A 17,996-nucleotide genomic window follows, 5' to 3' on the forward strand; every position below is an offset into this window, starting at 1 on the left:
ACTGTAGGCCGGTGTTATGTTTCGCGAGCCAAGCTTCACGCAGCTTCTTGTCCTGCGGCTACTTGTGAATAAGGCTTACACCGGGCTCCATTGCGTACGTTCTGGCACTGCGGCACCGAGCAGTAGTTTACCATGTTGCACGCCTTCAAAGGCAGCCACTACCTATTGTAGTGCTTTCAATCGTTGTATAAGAGATACTCGAAGCAGGAAAATCTCGCCTCTAAGTGAGGACCGCAGCGTACGAGGGAACTTAAACTCTCGTTTTCCGCTGGCTTCGGCGCTCCCGAAGCAGCCGACGCGGCCGCTATGTCCACGTGATCCCTCCTAGCACGTCACGCCGACGGTGGCGCCCAACGTTACTAGATTGTGGCGCCAGCTTTTCCAGTGGTGGAGCTCATAGCCAATACTGCTCAAGGAGAGCAGGCCCGGCCTCTATTAGCGGCGAGAAAATGGAGTGGCGCCCTCTCGCGAGTGACGTCACGGCGCTCCGCTCGCTTGGCTACCATGCGCGCTCGTTCCCTTCGTGCATACTTGGGGTACGGGCGCCTCGAGCCGTACTTACGGAGGAATATTTCGGATTATTTCTGCTCCCATGCCTGAACCGCAGTTTCTTCTTCAAAACCGCGTGAATAGAGAAAATTTGCGACTGGGATATCGCAAGCTATGTAGCGCTGAAATGGTCTACAGTTCCTGCGATGCATATATCCGCCGTGCCTGTCCATATCATCATCATCATCATCATCATCATCATCATCATCATCATCAGCCTGGTTAAGCCCACTGCAGGGCAAAGGCTTCTCCCATACTTCGTCAACTATCCCGGTCATGCAAAAATTGTGGCCATGTCGTCCCTGCAAACTTCTTAATGTCATCCGTCCCCCTAACTTTCTGTCGACCCCTGCTATGCTTCCCGTCCCTGGGAATCCAGTCCGTAACCCTTAATGACCATCGGTTATCTTCCTTCCTCATTGCATGTCCTGCGTATGACCCCCCCCCCCATTTCTTATTCTTGATTTCAACTAAGATGTCATTAACTCGCGTTTGTTCCCTCACCCAGTCTGCTCTTTTCTTATCCCTTAACGTTACACCTATCATTCTTCACATAGCTCGTTGCGTCGTCCTCAATTTAAGTAGAAACCGTTTCGTAAGCCTCCAGATTTCTGCCCCGTACGTGAGTACAGGTAAGACACAGCTGTTATGCACTTTTCTCTTGAGGGATAAAGGCAACCTGCTGTTCATGATCTGAGAATGCCTGCCAAATGCACCCCAGCCCATTCTTATTCTTCGATTATTTCAGTCTCATGATCCCGGTCCGTGGTCACTACCTGCCCTAAGTAGATATATTCCCTTACCAATTCCAGTGCCTCGCTACCTATCGTAAACTGCTGTTCTCTTCCGAGACTGTTAAACATTACTTTATTTTTCTACAGATTAATTTTTAGACCCACCTTTCTGCTTTGCCTCTCCAGGTCAGTGAGCCTGCCTTGCAATTGGTCCCCTGAGTTACTAAACAAGGCAATATCATCAGCGAACCTCAAATTACTAAGAAATTCTACATTAACTCTTATCCCCAATTCTTCCCAATCCAGGTCTCTGAATACCTACTGTAAACACGCTGTGAATAGCATTGGAGAGATCGCATCTCCCTGCCTGACGCCTTTCTTTATTGGGATTTTGTCGCTTTCTTTATGGAGGACTACGATGGCTGTGGAGCCGCTATATAAATCTTTCAGTATTTTTACATACGGCTCGTCTACACCCTGATTCCGCAATGCCTCCATGACTGCTGAGCTTTCGACTGAGTCAAACGCTTTCTCGTAATCAATGAAAGCTATATATAAGGGTTGGTTATATTCCGCACATTTCTCTATCACCTGATTGATAGTGTGAATATGGTCTATTGTTGAGTAGCGTTTACGGAATCCTGCCTGGTCATTTGGTAGACAGACGTCTATGGTGTTCCTGATTCTATTTGCGATTACCTTCGTAAATACTTTGTAGGCAACGGACAGTAAGCTGGTCGGTCTATAATTTTTCATGTCTTTGGCGTCCCCTTTCTTATGGATTAGGGTTATGTTAGCGTTCTTCCAAGATTCCGGTACGCTCGAGGTCACGAGACATTGCGTATACAGGGTGGCCAGTTTTTCTAGAACAATCTGCCCACCATCCTTCAACAAATCTGCTGTTACCAGATCGTCCTCAGCTGCCTTCCCCCTTTGCATATCTCCCAAAGCTTTCTTTACTTCTTCCGGCGTTACTTTTGGGATGTCAAATTCCTCTAGACTATTCTCTCTTCCGTTATCGTCGTGGGTGCCACTGGTACTGTATAAATCTCTATACAACTCCTCAGCCACTGTAACTCGCTCATCCATATTAGTAATGATAATGCCGGCTTTGTCTCTTAACGCATAAATCTGATTCTTGCCAATTCGTAGTTTCTTCTTCATGGCTTCTAGGCTTCCTCAGTTCCTGAGAGCATGTTCAATTCTATCCATATTATATTTCCTTATGTCAGCTGTCTTACGCTTGATGATTAACTTTGAAAGTTCTGCCAGTTCTATTCTAGCTGCAGGGTTAGAGGCTTTCATACATTGGCGTTTCTTGATTAGATTTTTCGTCTGCTGTGATAGCTTATTGGTATCCTGTCTAACGAAGTTACCAGTTACCACCGACTTCTATTGCACACTCCTTAATGATGCTCATAAGGCTGTCGTTCATTGTTTCAACACTAAGGTTCTCTGAGTTAAAGCCGAATACCTATTCTGTAGCTTGATCCGGAATTCCTCTAGTTTCCTTCTTACCGCTAACTCATTGATCGGCTTCTTATGTACCAGTTTCTTCCGTTCCCTCCTCAAGTCTAGGCTAATTCGAGTTCTTACCATCCTATGGTCACTGCAACGCACCTTGCCGAGCACGTCCACATCTTGTATGATGCCATGGTTAGCAGAAAGTATAATGTGTATTTCATTTTTAGTCTCGTCACTCGCGCTCCTCCACGTCAACTTTCGGAAGAAGGTATTCATTATCCGCATGTTATTCTGTTCTGCAAGGTCTACTAATAACTCTCCCCTGCTATTCCTAGTGCCTATGCCATATTCCACCACTGCCTTGTCTCCAGCGTGCTTTTGCCTACCTTGGCATTGAAGTCACGCATCAGTACAGTGTATTTTGTTTTGACCTTACCCATCGCCGATTCTATGTCTTCATAGAAGCTTTCGACTTCCTGGTCATCATGACTGCATGTAGGGGCATAGACTTGTACCACCTTCAATTTGTACCTCTTATTAAGTTTCACAACAAGACCTGCCACCCTCTCGTTAATGCTATAATGTGGTATGTTACCAGCAGTATTCTTATTAATCAGGAATCCGACTCCTAGTTCTCGCCCCTCCGCTAAGCCCCGGTAGCACAGGACGTGCCCGCTTTTTAGCACCGCATATGCTTCATTTGTCCTCCTAACTTCACTGAGCCCTATTATATCCCTTTTACTACCCTCTAATTCCTCCAATAACACTGCTAGACTCGCCTCACTAGATAACGTTCTAACGTTAAACGTTGCCAGGTTCAGATTCCAATGGCGGCCTGTCCGGATTCAGGGATTCTGCGCCACAGGTCTGACCGCCGCCGTGGTCAGTTGCTTCACAGCAGCTGAGGACCGAGGGCCGGGGTTTGATTGTTGTGTTCATATAGGAGGTTGTGGCCAAGTACTGCACTAGGGTGGCCAATCCTGCTCTGGTGAGGGAGCGCGTTACCGGTTCTGGTCACCGGGATCAGGCCGCACTCCAGGCCTGTTTATGCAATTTTATCAACAGGCGGATTTTTTTTTAATCCGGTGGAAAATTGCGCGGCACCGGGATTCGAGCCACGGTCCTGTTTCACGCGAGGTGGATGCTCTACCTCTACGCCACCGCTGCACCTTGAGGGTCTGTCCATAAATGTTGCTTTAAAAGAATGCCTGCAAGCTCAACACGAGAAGTTATGTATGATGCTCCACTAAACACTTAACATTCTCTTAATACTTAGCTGTGAGAGACATCCAATTTTACATGGAAGGAAACCTTGCTATTTGGTGTCAACATTATAAAATCGTGTTAGAAGGAAGCTTTCATTTTGATTCGTATCACTCTGGTGAGTTTTAGTCAAATGTGGCAACTGTATTAAGGCCTAAAAGGAAGAGTTAGGCGCACATTTTTTGTGAAAATGTTTGGCACTAATTTCACTGTTCTCTGAAACAGGCACCCAGAAACGCATTGGCTGTTAACACGACGGCGTATCATTTATTGTATATATATATATATACTTAACGAATACCATAACAGAAATCACGTGAAAGAAAATTTCGCAGTTTAGATCGAGAACCAATCAACTGCAAGCGATGAAATGTGTCATAGTGGCCCTCGCTTGCTTTAATCGACGACATGGCACACCCCTCCCCCAACGGAAACAACCGACTGTCGTTATGGCGAGGCGCGCATTGTTCGCGAAACCGAGCGGTTCACTACAACTTCCAATTGAAACCATGAAGTAGCTCTTTATAGCGCCAATTACAATGCCTATATACTCGAGGCACTACAGCGCAGCTTAGGCTCCCCTTGAAATGGAAAAATTCAAACATATTCTGCCTCACCATGTCTCCATCCTGCGTTAATTGTTTAATTACACAAACTGAAAACTATTCGCTTCGTCAGTACGTACAAGAAAACCTCGCATACCCGCCTCATAAAGAAGACACCACAAGCCTCAGGCGAATCCACTTTACTTTTGGCCTCCACTGGGGAAGAATGATATTTGCAGTATGTGCCACACTACTAATGAATGAGGCTTCGGCTTCTTGGCGGCTGCAGCAAAACGGTACAAAAGGCATATTTCACTCAAAGATTTGGCCCGAACCACCTGTGCCAGTTCTCCAAAGAGGTTCATCATGTCTGTTTCTCAAGCAAGAAGCACCAGTAAATCGCTCAAGTGAGCTGAACGTGTAGCATGGAAAGGGAATAAATATTGGTACATTCCTTTCAGTGTCCTGCAAAGAGCTGTAAGCCTCAATCAGCTTTGCTTCAAATTACCCCCACTTAAGTTTACCGGTGCAGAACGGCCTTTTGAGAAGCAATTAAAAACGCAAGTGGTGCTGACAGAATCTAAACTGCAGTGTTAGTTAAAGGGACACTAAAGGTTACTATTAAGTCAACGTGGACTGTTGAAATACCATCCCAGAAACCTCGAAACGCTTGTTTCGTGCCAAGGAGAGACTTATTTTAAGAGAAAATGCGTTCTGAAGCGTCCGCGTACCTCTAGCGCAGTTCAAATCGCCCGCCCTCCGATCGAGGAGAACTGACATCACGGTCTCATAGTGACGTTGCGCCATCGGTGAGTAGAACGGCGTCCGCAGACGGCGCTACGGCTTTTCTGCGCAAAACGCGAACGCGCGGCCAGAAACAGAGCCAAGACAGAGCCGATAGCAGAGCGAAAGCGGGAGTATGGTGGCTAGCGGAAGGAGAAACGAATTACGTCCCACGTTACGTCCCACGGCACACGGAGAGTCCGTTTTCGTTAAACTATAGGCTGCAGCGAGCTCGCAGCGTGGTCGGCGTGGTCTATGAGAAGCGACGAGCCTTTTCGCACTCGCAACAGGGCATAAAAATGTGCGAATCGACGCAAAACTCGGCCTAGAAACTTGCTTCGCCACAGCCAGGGCTCAATACGACCCAAGCTGGCACGACCCAGATGTCGTTTCCCGCACCGCCACCAGGCGCCGCTACTATACCTCACACTCCAGCGCAAGACGCCCATAAGCTGGTACTTCATTCTATGACGCTAACTTCGACGCTCGTCGCAATGGACCCTGACACCGACAGATTGGCTCGCGATGGTGGGCTCAACTTCAGCGATTTGAGCACCGACGAGCGCGACCTGCTTCTGAGGGCTCGCACTGCCGGCGTCGTTGCGTACTACGACGGCGGCCTCGACACCGGCTCTCTGGAGCGGGAAAGCAACGAGGGCTTCCCACGACATCACATGGACGTGGCATTCTCGCTGCTTGTTCCAAATGAAAGTTTCGCGAGCAGAACCCTCACAGCACGACGCGATAACGAAACTACTGAAAGTCCAAAGCGTGCGCGGCGCAGAGTCGAGCGAAAACGAAACCTTTCGAACACCCATATTACTGAAGGGTAACGTCAAAATGTTATTTTTTCCTAGAATCGAATAGACGTAGACAAGTAGCATTTTTTCCGGCTTATAATCGAATGAAATGATATTTTTAATACGAGTAGTTGAGTATTAGTAACACAAATTATGAGGAGACCTTTCGTCATCGGGCTAGTACCGGAATGTCGCTGGGGGGTCTCAAATCGTGTCATGCATTTACCTCAATTTCTCGGTTACTAAAGCTCTGTTCGCGATTATATTGACGCCTTAGACGTTCTAGAACATTGCTCTACCACTTTAACTTGAGTTTCTGGTAACCTTTAGTGTCCCTTTAAGTCCTCGTGCTACTGCTGAGCGTTTCTGTGAAGAAATAGTACAATTCGATATTATACTATGAACTACTCGTCGTCGGCAAACAAGTTCTAGTGGGTTAAAATCAAGATAAATGTTGTAGAAGTCATATATAGCCAGCGTTTGATTGTGACAAGCATGTTGCACTATGGTGGGTATGGAATCCTAACTGGATTCTTCTGTGCTGTGCTTTTGCGTATATGCTTTTATTATTCACATGAACTACCGCTGCAAAGTGTAGATCCGCGCATGAAAAACCCGTAATGGGCTGGTCTGAGCTCCCTCGAGTGGCAATATAAAAAAAATTATGGGGTTTTACGTGCCAAAACCACCATCTGGTTATGAGACACGCCGTAGTGGAGGACTCCGGAAATTTTGACCGCCTGGGATTCTTTCGCGCGCACCGAAATCTAAGTACACGGGTGTTTTTGTATTTCGCCTCCATCGAAATGCGGCCGCCGTGAAATCAGAGCATCGCACGCGAAATGCGAAGGTTGTGGAACCGTTCCCCACCTGCGGCAAGTTGTTTTTTCATCCACTTTCATTTCCATTAATTCATCGTTTCTTTATTTCATTTATTAAGCACAATAAGTAATTTCCCCTGTGTTGTCCCTGGTGTCAGTGCTTGTTGGCTTATGATATGTTATAATCCGGTGTCACACGAATACTTCTGATTGCGATCGACACCGATCCGGATCGAAATTCTCGACTGCCATTGGCTCTCTCGCGCACTTTGTGCAAGGAGCCAATCACGACTGAGAAATTCGATCCGAATAGGGCTTGCAGTGTCGTTTATGTGTTCGCTTACGCTGTACCCGTCTTTATTTGCGGTCAATACGATATGCAGTAAACACCAACTAGGCCAAACTGAAGTTCTTCTGGATCGGGCTTGATCGCGATCAAAAGGGCGCCGCGTGTGACACCGCGAGAACAGCGTGGCACCTTACCGGAGGTCTTCGACCGTAGCTGGTTCTAGCAGCATTCTGGAACCCTTCGTCTTGCGTAAGGCCCTGAAGAAGAATGGAAGAGAAAAAATATGCATATAGTTCATATAGCAAAACAGATGCTGTGAGCATGACTGCGTCGAACTTACGTAAATGTCTAAAGAAGGATCGAATTCGTTGTAGCCTGAATATAGGTCATCGTCGTCTGACGGTACCAAATGCACTCTTTCCATAGTAACAGCCATCACTGCGTCGGTTGATACGTGCCAACTGCAGAAATGATAATCGAGACCGCAGAAAGCTCAGAAATGCACGAGACAATCGTGAGGAACGTCTGCTACATGTGTTGTTGCTTATCGTTGCCTAGCGACGCTGCCTAGCCTCGTTGCTAAGCGACGGATGGCCGCGTGTAGTTGCTAAAGCTACTCTTTTCCTCCCAAAATAGAATCTCTGTTGTGCGTGAGTATCATAGATGTAAATAGTGGAGTTATTTTGAACTTAGTAATAAAATGTCAAAGTTGTAAATATCTTATATCAAGATGTGCGCGAAAGCAGTTGGCGTCATCGCAGCCATTCTACGTAAAGCTTTTTGTTATTTCTTCTTTCAGGCTGCGTCAATCCGAGTCAATCCCGATAAGCGTGGCTTTGGCTTTTGATTGCAGTCTGCAATGAAAGTGTCTGCGTTCACCCGGTCGACGGAACGCAGGCGTTAGGTTCACCCAAACGTCACGTCCGGGATGTCGCATTTATTCTTTGTTTTTCGCGTCCGTGATGTCACATCCGTCTTTGGTTTTTGGCGCCAGAATGGCAAGCTCAAAGGTGAGCTACGCTCAAACAACTGGACAAAGATGTGGATCGTTTATTTTTTGGGGCTTGTGCTAGCGTAAGCTATCGTAAGTACTTCACTTTTCCATTCGATGTGCCTCTACTATGCAAACCTACGCTTTCGGCTGCCTGATACTTCATTTCCAGGTTCCTTACCAGCTTATTTTCCTTGTGACGCATCCCGCGGACCGCCGCACCGATCAGCCAGTGCTACATTGTACTGGTAAGAGCCTTTTTCACAATCACTTAAACGTAACATTACCTGGTTACGGTGCTGCTACACGGCAGAATGTGTAAATGGCAGATGACCCAAGTGCGTCATGTGCGCGCACTTGTTTAGAGAAAATAAAGAGTATTCATCATTTATCTCGCAATGTAAACGCACATTCCTGACACATGGTTCAGGTCTGCCGTCCGCCGACTAAGGGCGGTAGTGAATGAAGTCGCTAAATGAGTGCTTTGCGGCGTCATTGCACGCGCGGGAAACAGCGTTCGTTTACATAGTAATATGAGCCTTTACATAGCAATATCGCTGCGCTGTCAACAGCCATTCTCTGGTAACCTTTCTCCGCAGCGTAACGCTCGAGTGCTCTGTGCAGATGTGACAAAGGTTGTGTATGCGGTCGGTATTTGTGATTTTCTAGAAAGAAGCTTCATTACAAAGTGCATGATCAGGCTGCGTGGTCGTCCATTCTACTAGAGCGGGACAATCAATAAACGATACAAGCATGGACATACACATGCTGTTGCCAAATAACCCTTATGGTGGGTCCATTTAATACTGGTGATTTAATCGTGGATGAAGACTGGGATGTTCTCTTTATGTGCTTGCTTCAAAGTAGGATAAATCGAAACGTGGCCAACAAATTTTACTAGTGTTATAAGGTTTTGTGAGAAAGGGTCTTGTGTATTGCTTTGTAACGAGTGACTTTTAAGAGTGTGACATTGTCTCCCATCGCACGTGTATATCCCGGCTGGAAGTTATGTTCATGTGCTCAACAGTGCTTCAGGAACCCTCTGAGCACTTACAAGTTGATATTACAGCCACTTGTGAATTCTGGTCCTAATGTAAGCATTAAGGGGTTTTAGCACTCCTCTTAGTGATAACCTTAGACGTTAATTCTATAGTGTATATTGTTAACTGACAAGCTGGGTCTGGTAAGTTTTACATCTTGACACTAAGAACCTGTGGCATGATGAGTTTGCGCAAAAGAACAGTGTAGGTGCCATCATATATACATTCATTGTCATTCACGCAGACTATTGGAGGGACTCCAATCTACATTAAGTACAGCGCAATCGGCGCCAGTACCAGTGGTTGCTCAATGTGTGGTTTGGAATTTACGCCAGTGCAATAATCAGTACCATCTTCAATCACGCACTGACTGGACAGCGTTATGTGAACAATATCCTTGAAGGAGTGGTTGATGAGTTTCTCAGCAAAGTCCCGCTGTCACATCTTCCACTTCTGCTGTATCAGCAAGATGGGCCACCTGCATGCAGCAGCAGCCGAGCACGAAACTGGTTGGGTGCTACTTTTCAAATAGATTGGAAGGCACGAGCCTGTAAATAGGCCGGCTAGGTCACCTGACCTCTCTCCGTTAAGTTTCTTTCTTTGGGGTTATGTGAAAGATTGTGCCGGACGTCAGATTAGACGAATGTCAGATTAGTTCAAGGTAAGGATAATGGATGTCTGCCATAGAATTCCGGCATCGGTCATCAGGAAAGCCACTAAAGGTGTGATAAAATAGACAGTACTGCGTAGCTGCAAAAGGAGACCTATTTGAACACGTCCGCTAGGCTGATGTTCAACGGGGCTTATGAATTAATAGATAGTAAGAGCACACAGTTTTTTTTTTTTGTCTGTGTGTGTGTGTGTGCCGACATTCTGATTGCCAGTTCGGCTCATAGAAGCGGTATATTTAATTTCGTGAACGCATTGGTTTTGCCTTTTCTCTACAAGTTGGTCGCTTTCCAGTGTGTTTATTTCGCTTTTATTTGTTGACACGAACCTGTTTTTGCAGCACGTATACACTTTCATGAAAAATAAGACGCTCACTTTATATTGGCTTTGGTCCGAAGCAAGTTTCTGGTGTGAAATATAATTCTGGTGTGAAATATAACTTCGCCCGCACTCTTTCGATGCGGTGCGAGCAAAGTCTGGATTTTGAAACATTCTGTGCCTATTACATTGCTCTTCACATTTCGTGTGTGGTCAGAGCTGCACTTTGGCTGCGTTATCAAGGTGCTTTTGTTATCATTTATCAGTCGGCCTTGAGAGAGAGATAATAAGTGTGACGTAGAGAGAAAGGAGTAGCTGCGAAGCTGCGAAACCTGCTGTTGGGGCTCCTTCCGTACCATTATCAAGGTGGTGCGCTGTCTCTTCGGGTTCGCGATAGGCAATGCAGTTACTTTCAATCAGCTTATTTGAGGGCACTGCTTTATGATGCGGGTGAGAGTTCACTCACATGGTGTTTTTCATAGTTCGTGAGGTTATTTTCCAGTCGGTAAAATTGTACGCAATTAGTATGTGGCTGAAAACACTGCAGTTAGATGTCATTTTGGGATGCCAACAAATGCCTCATTGACACTTTGAAAATTATGAGAGTACTTCTCGAGTTAGATAATTTTAATTACCAAATTAAATCTCAGTAACGAAAGAATTACTGGCTACTACTCCACTTTACTGGAAACAATATGCACTAGGTTTTCTTCGAGTAACGGAACTGTTTTTTTTTTTTAAATCTTAGTGCATGATAGCTGTGGAACACTCTCTCTCTTCATCCCTATACCCCTTTCCCCAGTGCAGGGTAGAAAAACAGACATGTGTCTGGTTAACCTCTCTGCCTTTCCTCTCTTCTATTTCTCTCTCTCTATAATTCACTCAGTAACCGTAATGAAGCCAAGCCAGATTCACTCGAAATCAGAATCAACAGCAGTCATGTGCGGCAGCACTTATGCTCGGACTAGCAGAAAAATAAGAGAGGCTGCAGTTTTCCAGAAAGGCGAAGCAGTGTTAGTGATAGCCAAGGATGTGACAATTACACGGAGGAAGATTACACCAGCAAGGGGACTCAGGCTGTGAAATTGAACTGTCTCCTACTATGAGGTCTTGTATATACTTAGCGCCGTCACTTCAGTGCTCAAGTCTTCGAGGTCAAGCGAAGTTTCTTGAAGTGCAAGAAATATATATATATATATATATATATATATATATATATATATATATATATATATATATATATATATATATATATATATATATGTATCGTAAGGAACTGCTTTATTCCAGCCAAGCTCGGACTGCTACCTCGAGGATTAAACTGTGCTGCTGGTGATGATATATGCAGATGATGAAGTTGAAAGTCAGGCATGTGTTGTGCCCATGCTAATTCTCTCTCGCTGTGGAAGCGGCCGCCTGGCAGCGCGTAAGTACTATAAAATGCGTCAAGTATTTGATTTTAAGCGGGAGACATGCACTATCTCTGTGCCACAGCAACGGGAATCGGGTGGCGTTCTAACAAGCGAGACATGGTAATTGACAGGTGATGTCTGCTCAATGACCGTGGAAAGTCGAATAAAACACGAGAAATTTTTTGCATAAGCCAGGAATGCACACAGGAGTCCAAAGAACTTCGTCACCAGGAGAAAAAGTCACAGCACAGTGGGTCCAGTCATAACGAAACTTGCGAGCGTCCTGGGAGACGCCGGTGTTAAGCGGGGCGAGGCGTCTGCACTCTGCGAGGCGAGACACAAACTGTTCCAAGAAAGGAACTGATGGGGGTACAGGAGTCGAAAGGAATGATACATCAAGAATGAAACTTGGTGAACAGCCATAGATGAAGCAAAAATGTTAAAAGCCAGTAGTACGTTGCGTAGCCATGTTATAGGCGAATGTCATGAACGGCAGGATTGCATCCCCGTTCGTGTGGCCAGGGTGGATGTACGTACATCGCAATCATGTCAGAGAGGGTATGGTGAAAACACTCCGTCAACCTTTTTGGTCTGCGGATGGTAACTGGAAGTCGTCTTGCAAATTGTGCTAGAGGCGCACAGAACTTCCGTAAGGATAGAAGAGAGGAAGACTGCTGCGGTCACTGAGGAGAACGCGCGGAGTGCTGCAGTGTAAGATAATGTTGTGTAGAAAGAAATTGGCGATTTCAGCAGCAGTCCCGGATGGTAGAGATGCTGTCTCCGCATAGCGTGTTGGTCTATGGCCATTGCAATCCAACAATTTCCATGTAAGGTCATGGGAAGAGGACCGTACAAGTCTATTCCAACTACTTCAAAAGGCGAAGCGGGACAATGCAGAGGTTGTAAAGAGCCAGAAGGAGCTGTTGGGTTTGCTTTGACAATGAACGCAGGGTGCAACATACTTCGCAACGGCTGAAGATGGGCCAGGCCAGGAGCAGCGACTTCATATTCTGTTGTAAGTCTTGTGGTAGCCTAGATGACCAGTTGTCGCATGATCGTGAAAGGCTTCAAGCACCTCACATTGCAGAGAAGATGGTATGACCGGGACCCATTTGTTGCCATCGATCTGATAAATGTTACGATGTAAAACCCCATTGTGCAGCTTGAATTGATTAAGTTGTCGACGAAGTCTGGCATTTGGAGGCGACGAAGAATCTTGCATGCGTTGGAGAATAGTTCAGCAGTATGGGTCGACGCGTTAGTGGGACACAAGGACAGATGTTCTGTCGTGTCTTAGCCATTCGAGGGTTACAATGGGTAAAGCCGATGAAGAGGACTCGGGACGTACACAATCATGGAGAGGTTATGGTGAATCGTCATGATTCGGCAGAGGGTAGCAAGAGAGAACATTGGTGTCTTGATGCTTCTTTGCAGCCCTGTAGGTGACATTGAAATCGTACTCCTGTAGGTGAAGCACACAGCAACCCAGGTGACCTGATAAATTCTTTAGCGATGAAAGCCAGCACAGTGTGTTATGGTCGGTAACGACTGTGAAATGGCGGCCATGAAGACATGGGTGAAATTTTTGCACTGCCCAACAGCAAGGCACTCCTGCTTGGTTATGGTCTAGTAATTTTCTGCACTGGTTAGTGCACGACTAGCATAAGCAATTACTCGTTCGCGGAATGTGTTGTCACATTGCAGTAGAATGGCACCGAGACTGACTTCTAGCGTCGGTGTGAAAGATGGTGGGCGCAGTCGGATCAAAGTGGAACAGTACTGGGTCTGACGTCAGGGCATGTTGCAAAAGCAGGAAAGCATGTTCACATTCGTCGGACGAAACAAAGGGCGCATTACTGGCGAGGAGTTGATGGAGCGGGGACGTAAACGTAACGAAGTTGCATATGAAGTGTCGGAAGAAGCAAGTCCAGGAAAACTGTGCATGTCTTTTTGACGCAGTGGACACAAAATTCGAGGATGGCAGTAAGCTTCTCGGGGTCCGGTTGAATACCTTCTTTGCTGACTATGTGCCCCAGAACTTTGATGGCCTTGCTGGCCAAACTGCATTTGTGTGTGTGTGCGTGTGTGTGTGTGCATGCGCACGTGTGCGTGTGCTGAGCTGCAAACCAGCATTTGCAAGACAGGCAAGGACTTCATCAAGATGTTGCAAATGTTGTGAGAACATGGTTGAAAACACAATGTCGTCGAGATAGCACAGACAGGTTTTCCATTTCAAGCCACACAAGACTTATCGATCATGCGTTCGAATGTGGCAGGCACATTGCAGAGTCCAAAAGGCATCGCACTGAACTCGTAGAGCCCATCAGGGGTAGCAAATGTCGTTTTTGCTTTGTCGGATTTGGACGTCGGTATTTGCCAGTAGCCTGGTCTAAAGTCAAGGCTAGAAATATATTCAGCACCGTGGAGTGAATCTAGTGCATCATCCATCCGTGACACGGGGTAAACATCTTTGCGCACGATTTTGTTCAGCGTACAGTAATAGACGCAAGAACACACTGAGCTGTCTTCGTGACAATTGCAACGACATGAGTGTCAACAGCTCAAGTGACAGTTGACCCACGAGGCAACAGTTGGGGTTTGATTTGGTTTATTGCAGTAAGCAATGCAGACCCCTCAGAGAAGCGAATAAGGCCAGGGGTAATCAGAATTGCTCGAGATAGGGTATGGTCATAGGGTAGAATGAATACGCCGCCATCCACAATGTTACAGGAGTTGACACCTATAATCTCTTCTCTAGGTGGCCAAAGAACGCAATCGGAAGAGGCGATGAGACAAATGCGTTCTTCGAGGTTAGGAAGAGAACTGCCAGTGGCATCCAGTTGTGTGAGGTGCTGACGACAAGAGATAGAAGCGAACGCCAAAGATAAGAAGTCCCACCCCAAGATGAGTTCATGGGTCACTCACGAAATACCGCAAAAACAATGTGGTGAAGAATTTAGTCTATGGACACACGAACAGTACACGGTGCGATTGGACGAATAATAACGTTGGCCGCTGCACAAAGAGAAAGGCCGGAGTAAGGCAATTCTTGTGTTTTATAGAGTCCCGAACAGTCACATGGCAGTAATCGCCAAGCGTCTTGTAACAGGGAGCCACCTCAGAATTGCACCAAACAAAGATGATGGATGCAGCCAGTCTTGCCAGATAACTACATTTTGACTATTCTGTATTGTTTGCATTTTTTGTGCAAAAGGAATTCTCGCAGAGAGTTTTATTTTCAGTGGCCTTCAGTTGACATCATCTGCTACAACTAGCACATAAGTTAACTCCATAGCACCACTAGGATGGAGACATTGTGTCGTGGGATGCTTCCTTAAAAGTGGGCAAGAAGATTCTAAAGGAAAAGTGTGAGATGGTCACAGTAATAACCAAGGCATTTGGCATGGGAATGACCCAGCTATGAAGGTATTATCAGATGTGGACAAGCATATAATACTAAATGGCGCCTTGCACGAGCCCCAAGTGTCAAATGTAATGAGTATTGTGCATTGAAAGGGCCAAAAATGTTTTGTACATGCAAGGGAACACTATGGGCATTTGATAGCAGTTGCTTAGATGTACTACATTAACAGGAACCAAACAAACTCCCTTAGACATAAGCATGCAGCAAATTCAAGGACTAGATGAAGCTTCAAAGAAGTAACTGCATTTCATGTAGGATAGGTGTGAATGCCCGTTGTGCATGAGATCAGTGACAAAAACACTAAATGAATGCAGTACAGTGTCTGTATCATATCTTGTGCAGACCAAACTAGCCTGGCGTTTCAGCGTTCCTTGTCAGTTCATTTAAATAGGCACTACATTGTTCAAAGTGCAATATTGTTCTACAAAACATAATATGCAAGATGTAGCATGCTAACCCTCGTGGCTCAACAACTACTGAACCGAAACCTCAATGAGCAGTGAAGCTTCCTTGTAATTTTCATCGTAACCATACTTTTGCTCTTGAAAGTGAACCTCTTTAGTGAATTTGCTTGTGTATTAATTTTTCTTTAGGCAAGTATTTTTTATACATGTTAATGTCTCAATCCTGCTTTCTCTTTCCGGAGCTAAACAAAATGCCTCTTATTTCAATTTGATCTTTTGACCTAGGAAGCCATCATCTGGTGCTGTGTACAGCAAGCACATGCTTCGGGCAAGGAGGGAGCCAGCACCATATCTACATCAGCAAGAACCTCGGTGCTCAAAATAAACATTTTCTGTGCAAATAACTGTCTTTTTATACTTCCAGCATGAATTAATAAAGTTTCTTTTGCCTTCACATGCAGGAAGGTTTATAGGAATAAATAGTGACTGTTGAATGCCCAGCAAAAGCCTTGAAGCCATTTTACTTGTACAGTGATAAAGTACATGTGTACTTGAACTTGATAGTACAGAAACGAAAGCAAAGTAACAGGCAAAATGCTTGGGGCAGCAGTCGTATAAATGGTAGATGAACACAGCTAATTGTGCTGTCCAGTTTCATTCAGTTTGACCAAGTGTTGCAAGAATTGCCTTCAGTATGAATCATTCAGTTTAGCCAGCCAAAGTCGAACTCGTACAAACTTTGGAATGTCTGCTGGGAATTTTAGCATAAATGGTATGTGTGCATCCTTCAGCAGCACTACAAGCCCAATAAGGTTTTTGCGTTACTGTCCCCCCTCCCTTAGGGTTATGGCAGTGTCTACTTCAAGTGCTTGAGGGTATTATGGAGAATGACTCCAACTTGCTATAAATATGTGCAGTGTTGATGCAGAAATGAGAAGGCTATATAAATATGCAGGACAAGAGCTCGTAGGCCTGGTTATAAGCATGAATTAGAAATTTATAGACCAAAGGCAATATGAATACAATATGTTAAATTACATCCATATGTGGGAACTGCCCACATGAAAGGAAAGAAAGTGCAATACTTGCAACCTACCAACAGAAACATCAGTCTAGGGAAGGATTCTGTAAGGATCCACTAAGTGGACTATTTCAGCACACACTGATTAGGTAGCGCTCTAAGTTGGTAGAGCAAGCAGCAATCGTCACTGTGGGCTCTTGTGCTCTATTCATTCAGCGTGTACTGGAATGGACAGTCCACTTAGTCAACACTTACAGACTAGCCCCCTAGGGCTGTGGAAGCACGCAGTATATTAAGCTTAAGTCTGGAGTGCTACCTCCTACTTATGTGGCAAGTCCTCCTGTTTACCTGTTCCTTTCAACTGAGAGCTGAGCACCGCCTAGGTTATGTCAGAAAAAGCAACCAGCGTCCATAGAATTCAAACTATTACTATTTGCCCTATAAAAGGGGACAGTGGAGCCTAAAATGACACTTGACTTGGGCCATATTTTTCCCGATATGCCTGAGAATATTGGCATTTCCCATCAATTTTACCCTTCCTACATCACATAGCGAACAACCTGAAAACTTAACACTGTTGCGCAGAGCGATGAAGGGTCAGGATTTGAGCGAGAAAACAACACGACACCTGAGCACAAACTATAAACTGGTTTACTTTTCTGCAAATGAAGCGTACATAAAGCCTACATGCATGCACAGGAGTCTTCTTCCCAGTCTACCTACCTATTGTCAGCGATTATGCTAGTCTGTTTATTGCTGATTGAAATAGACGGCACACTGACACATGAGCCCTGAGGTACATCTTGATGTTCTATGCTTCCACGACTTCTCTTTTCCTTTGGTTCCTACTTTTCAGCAGAATCATTGTCTTGTGATAATCACCAGTTGATAGTTTGTGCTCAGGTGTCGTGTGTTGTTTTCTCGCTGAAGTCCTGTCCCTTCGTCGCTCTGCACAACAGCGTTAAGTATGTCGAACCAACTAGCCCACTGCACAATTTTCCTGATGCTGAAAACAATCGTAAACTAAAGTCTGTGAGAAACGATGAAGTGTTCTGTCGTGACATACAGATTTATGCATGATCATTTTGCTATAGAAAGATACAATTTTAGTCAATGTTAACGAAGAGCTTCACTTTTAGTTCACTTAAATAGTGTGTGTGATGCATTGTGACAGTACGAGGTCCTAGAGATGCTACTGTGGAGATATGTCAACATTGAGCCTGTTCCTGTTTAATCTATGGATAGATGCCTTCACGAAGAGTTGGAGAAACTGCACAATACAATGTTTTATATCACATGTAATAATTGCGCTGTGATAAAGTGTACACGCTGAGCTTAATGGTTTAGAAAAGCTCAAGAAAAGGCTCCAGAATAGGTATGATGGATAGGCAACCTTTTATTTGGCTCTCTTCATAGTGAAGTCTGGACGCATCACCTCAGCCACACTTAGTAAAATTTGTGGGCTCGTA

The 17,996-nt window shown here is 45.3% G+C and overlaps 1 protein-coding gene across 1 annotated transcript in view; it reads right to left on the reverse strand.

Moving 5' to 3' along the window:
• nompB (intraflagellar transport protein 88-like protein nompB) overlaps window positions 1-7,785 on the reverse strand; it is a 149,402-nt gene extending 141,617 nt beyond the window's left edge. The window contains exons 1-2 of the mRNA XM_075695041.1: window positions 7,589-7,785; window positions 7,443-7,505 (exon numbers count right to left, since the gene is read on the reverse strand). Of these exons, the coding sequence (XP_075551156.1) occupies window positions 7,443-7,505; window positions 7,589-7,684 (159 nt within the window). The 5' untranslated portion in view covers window positions 7,685-7,785. The remainder of the gene's footprint in view (window positions 1-7,442; window positions 7,506-7,588) is intronic.
• Window positions 7,786-17,996: the final 10,211 nt, after the last annotated feature.

This window comes from Dermacentor variabilis, chromosome 6 (assembly GCF_050947875.1).
Source record: "Dermacentor variabilis isolate Ectoservices chromosome 6, ASM5094787v1, whole genome shotgun sequence".
Classification (NCBI taxonomy): domain Eukaryota; kingdom Metazoa; phylum Arthropoda; class Arachnida; order Ixodida; family Ixodidae; genus Dermacentor; species Dermacentor variabilis.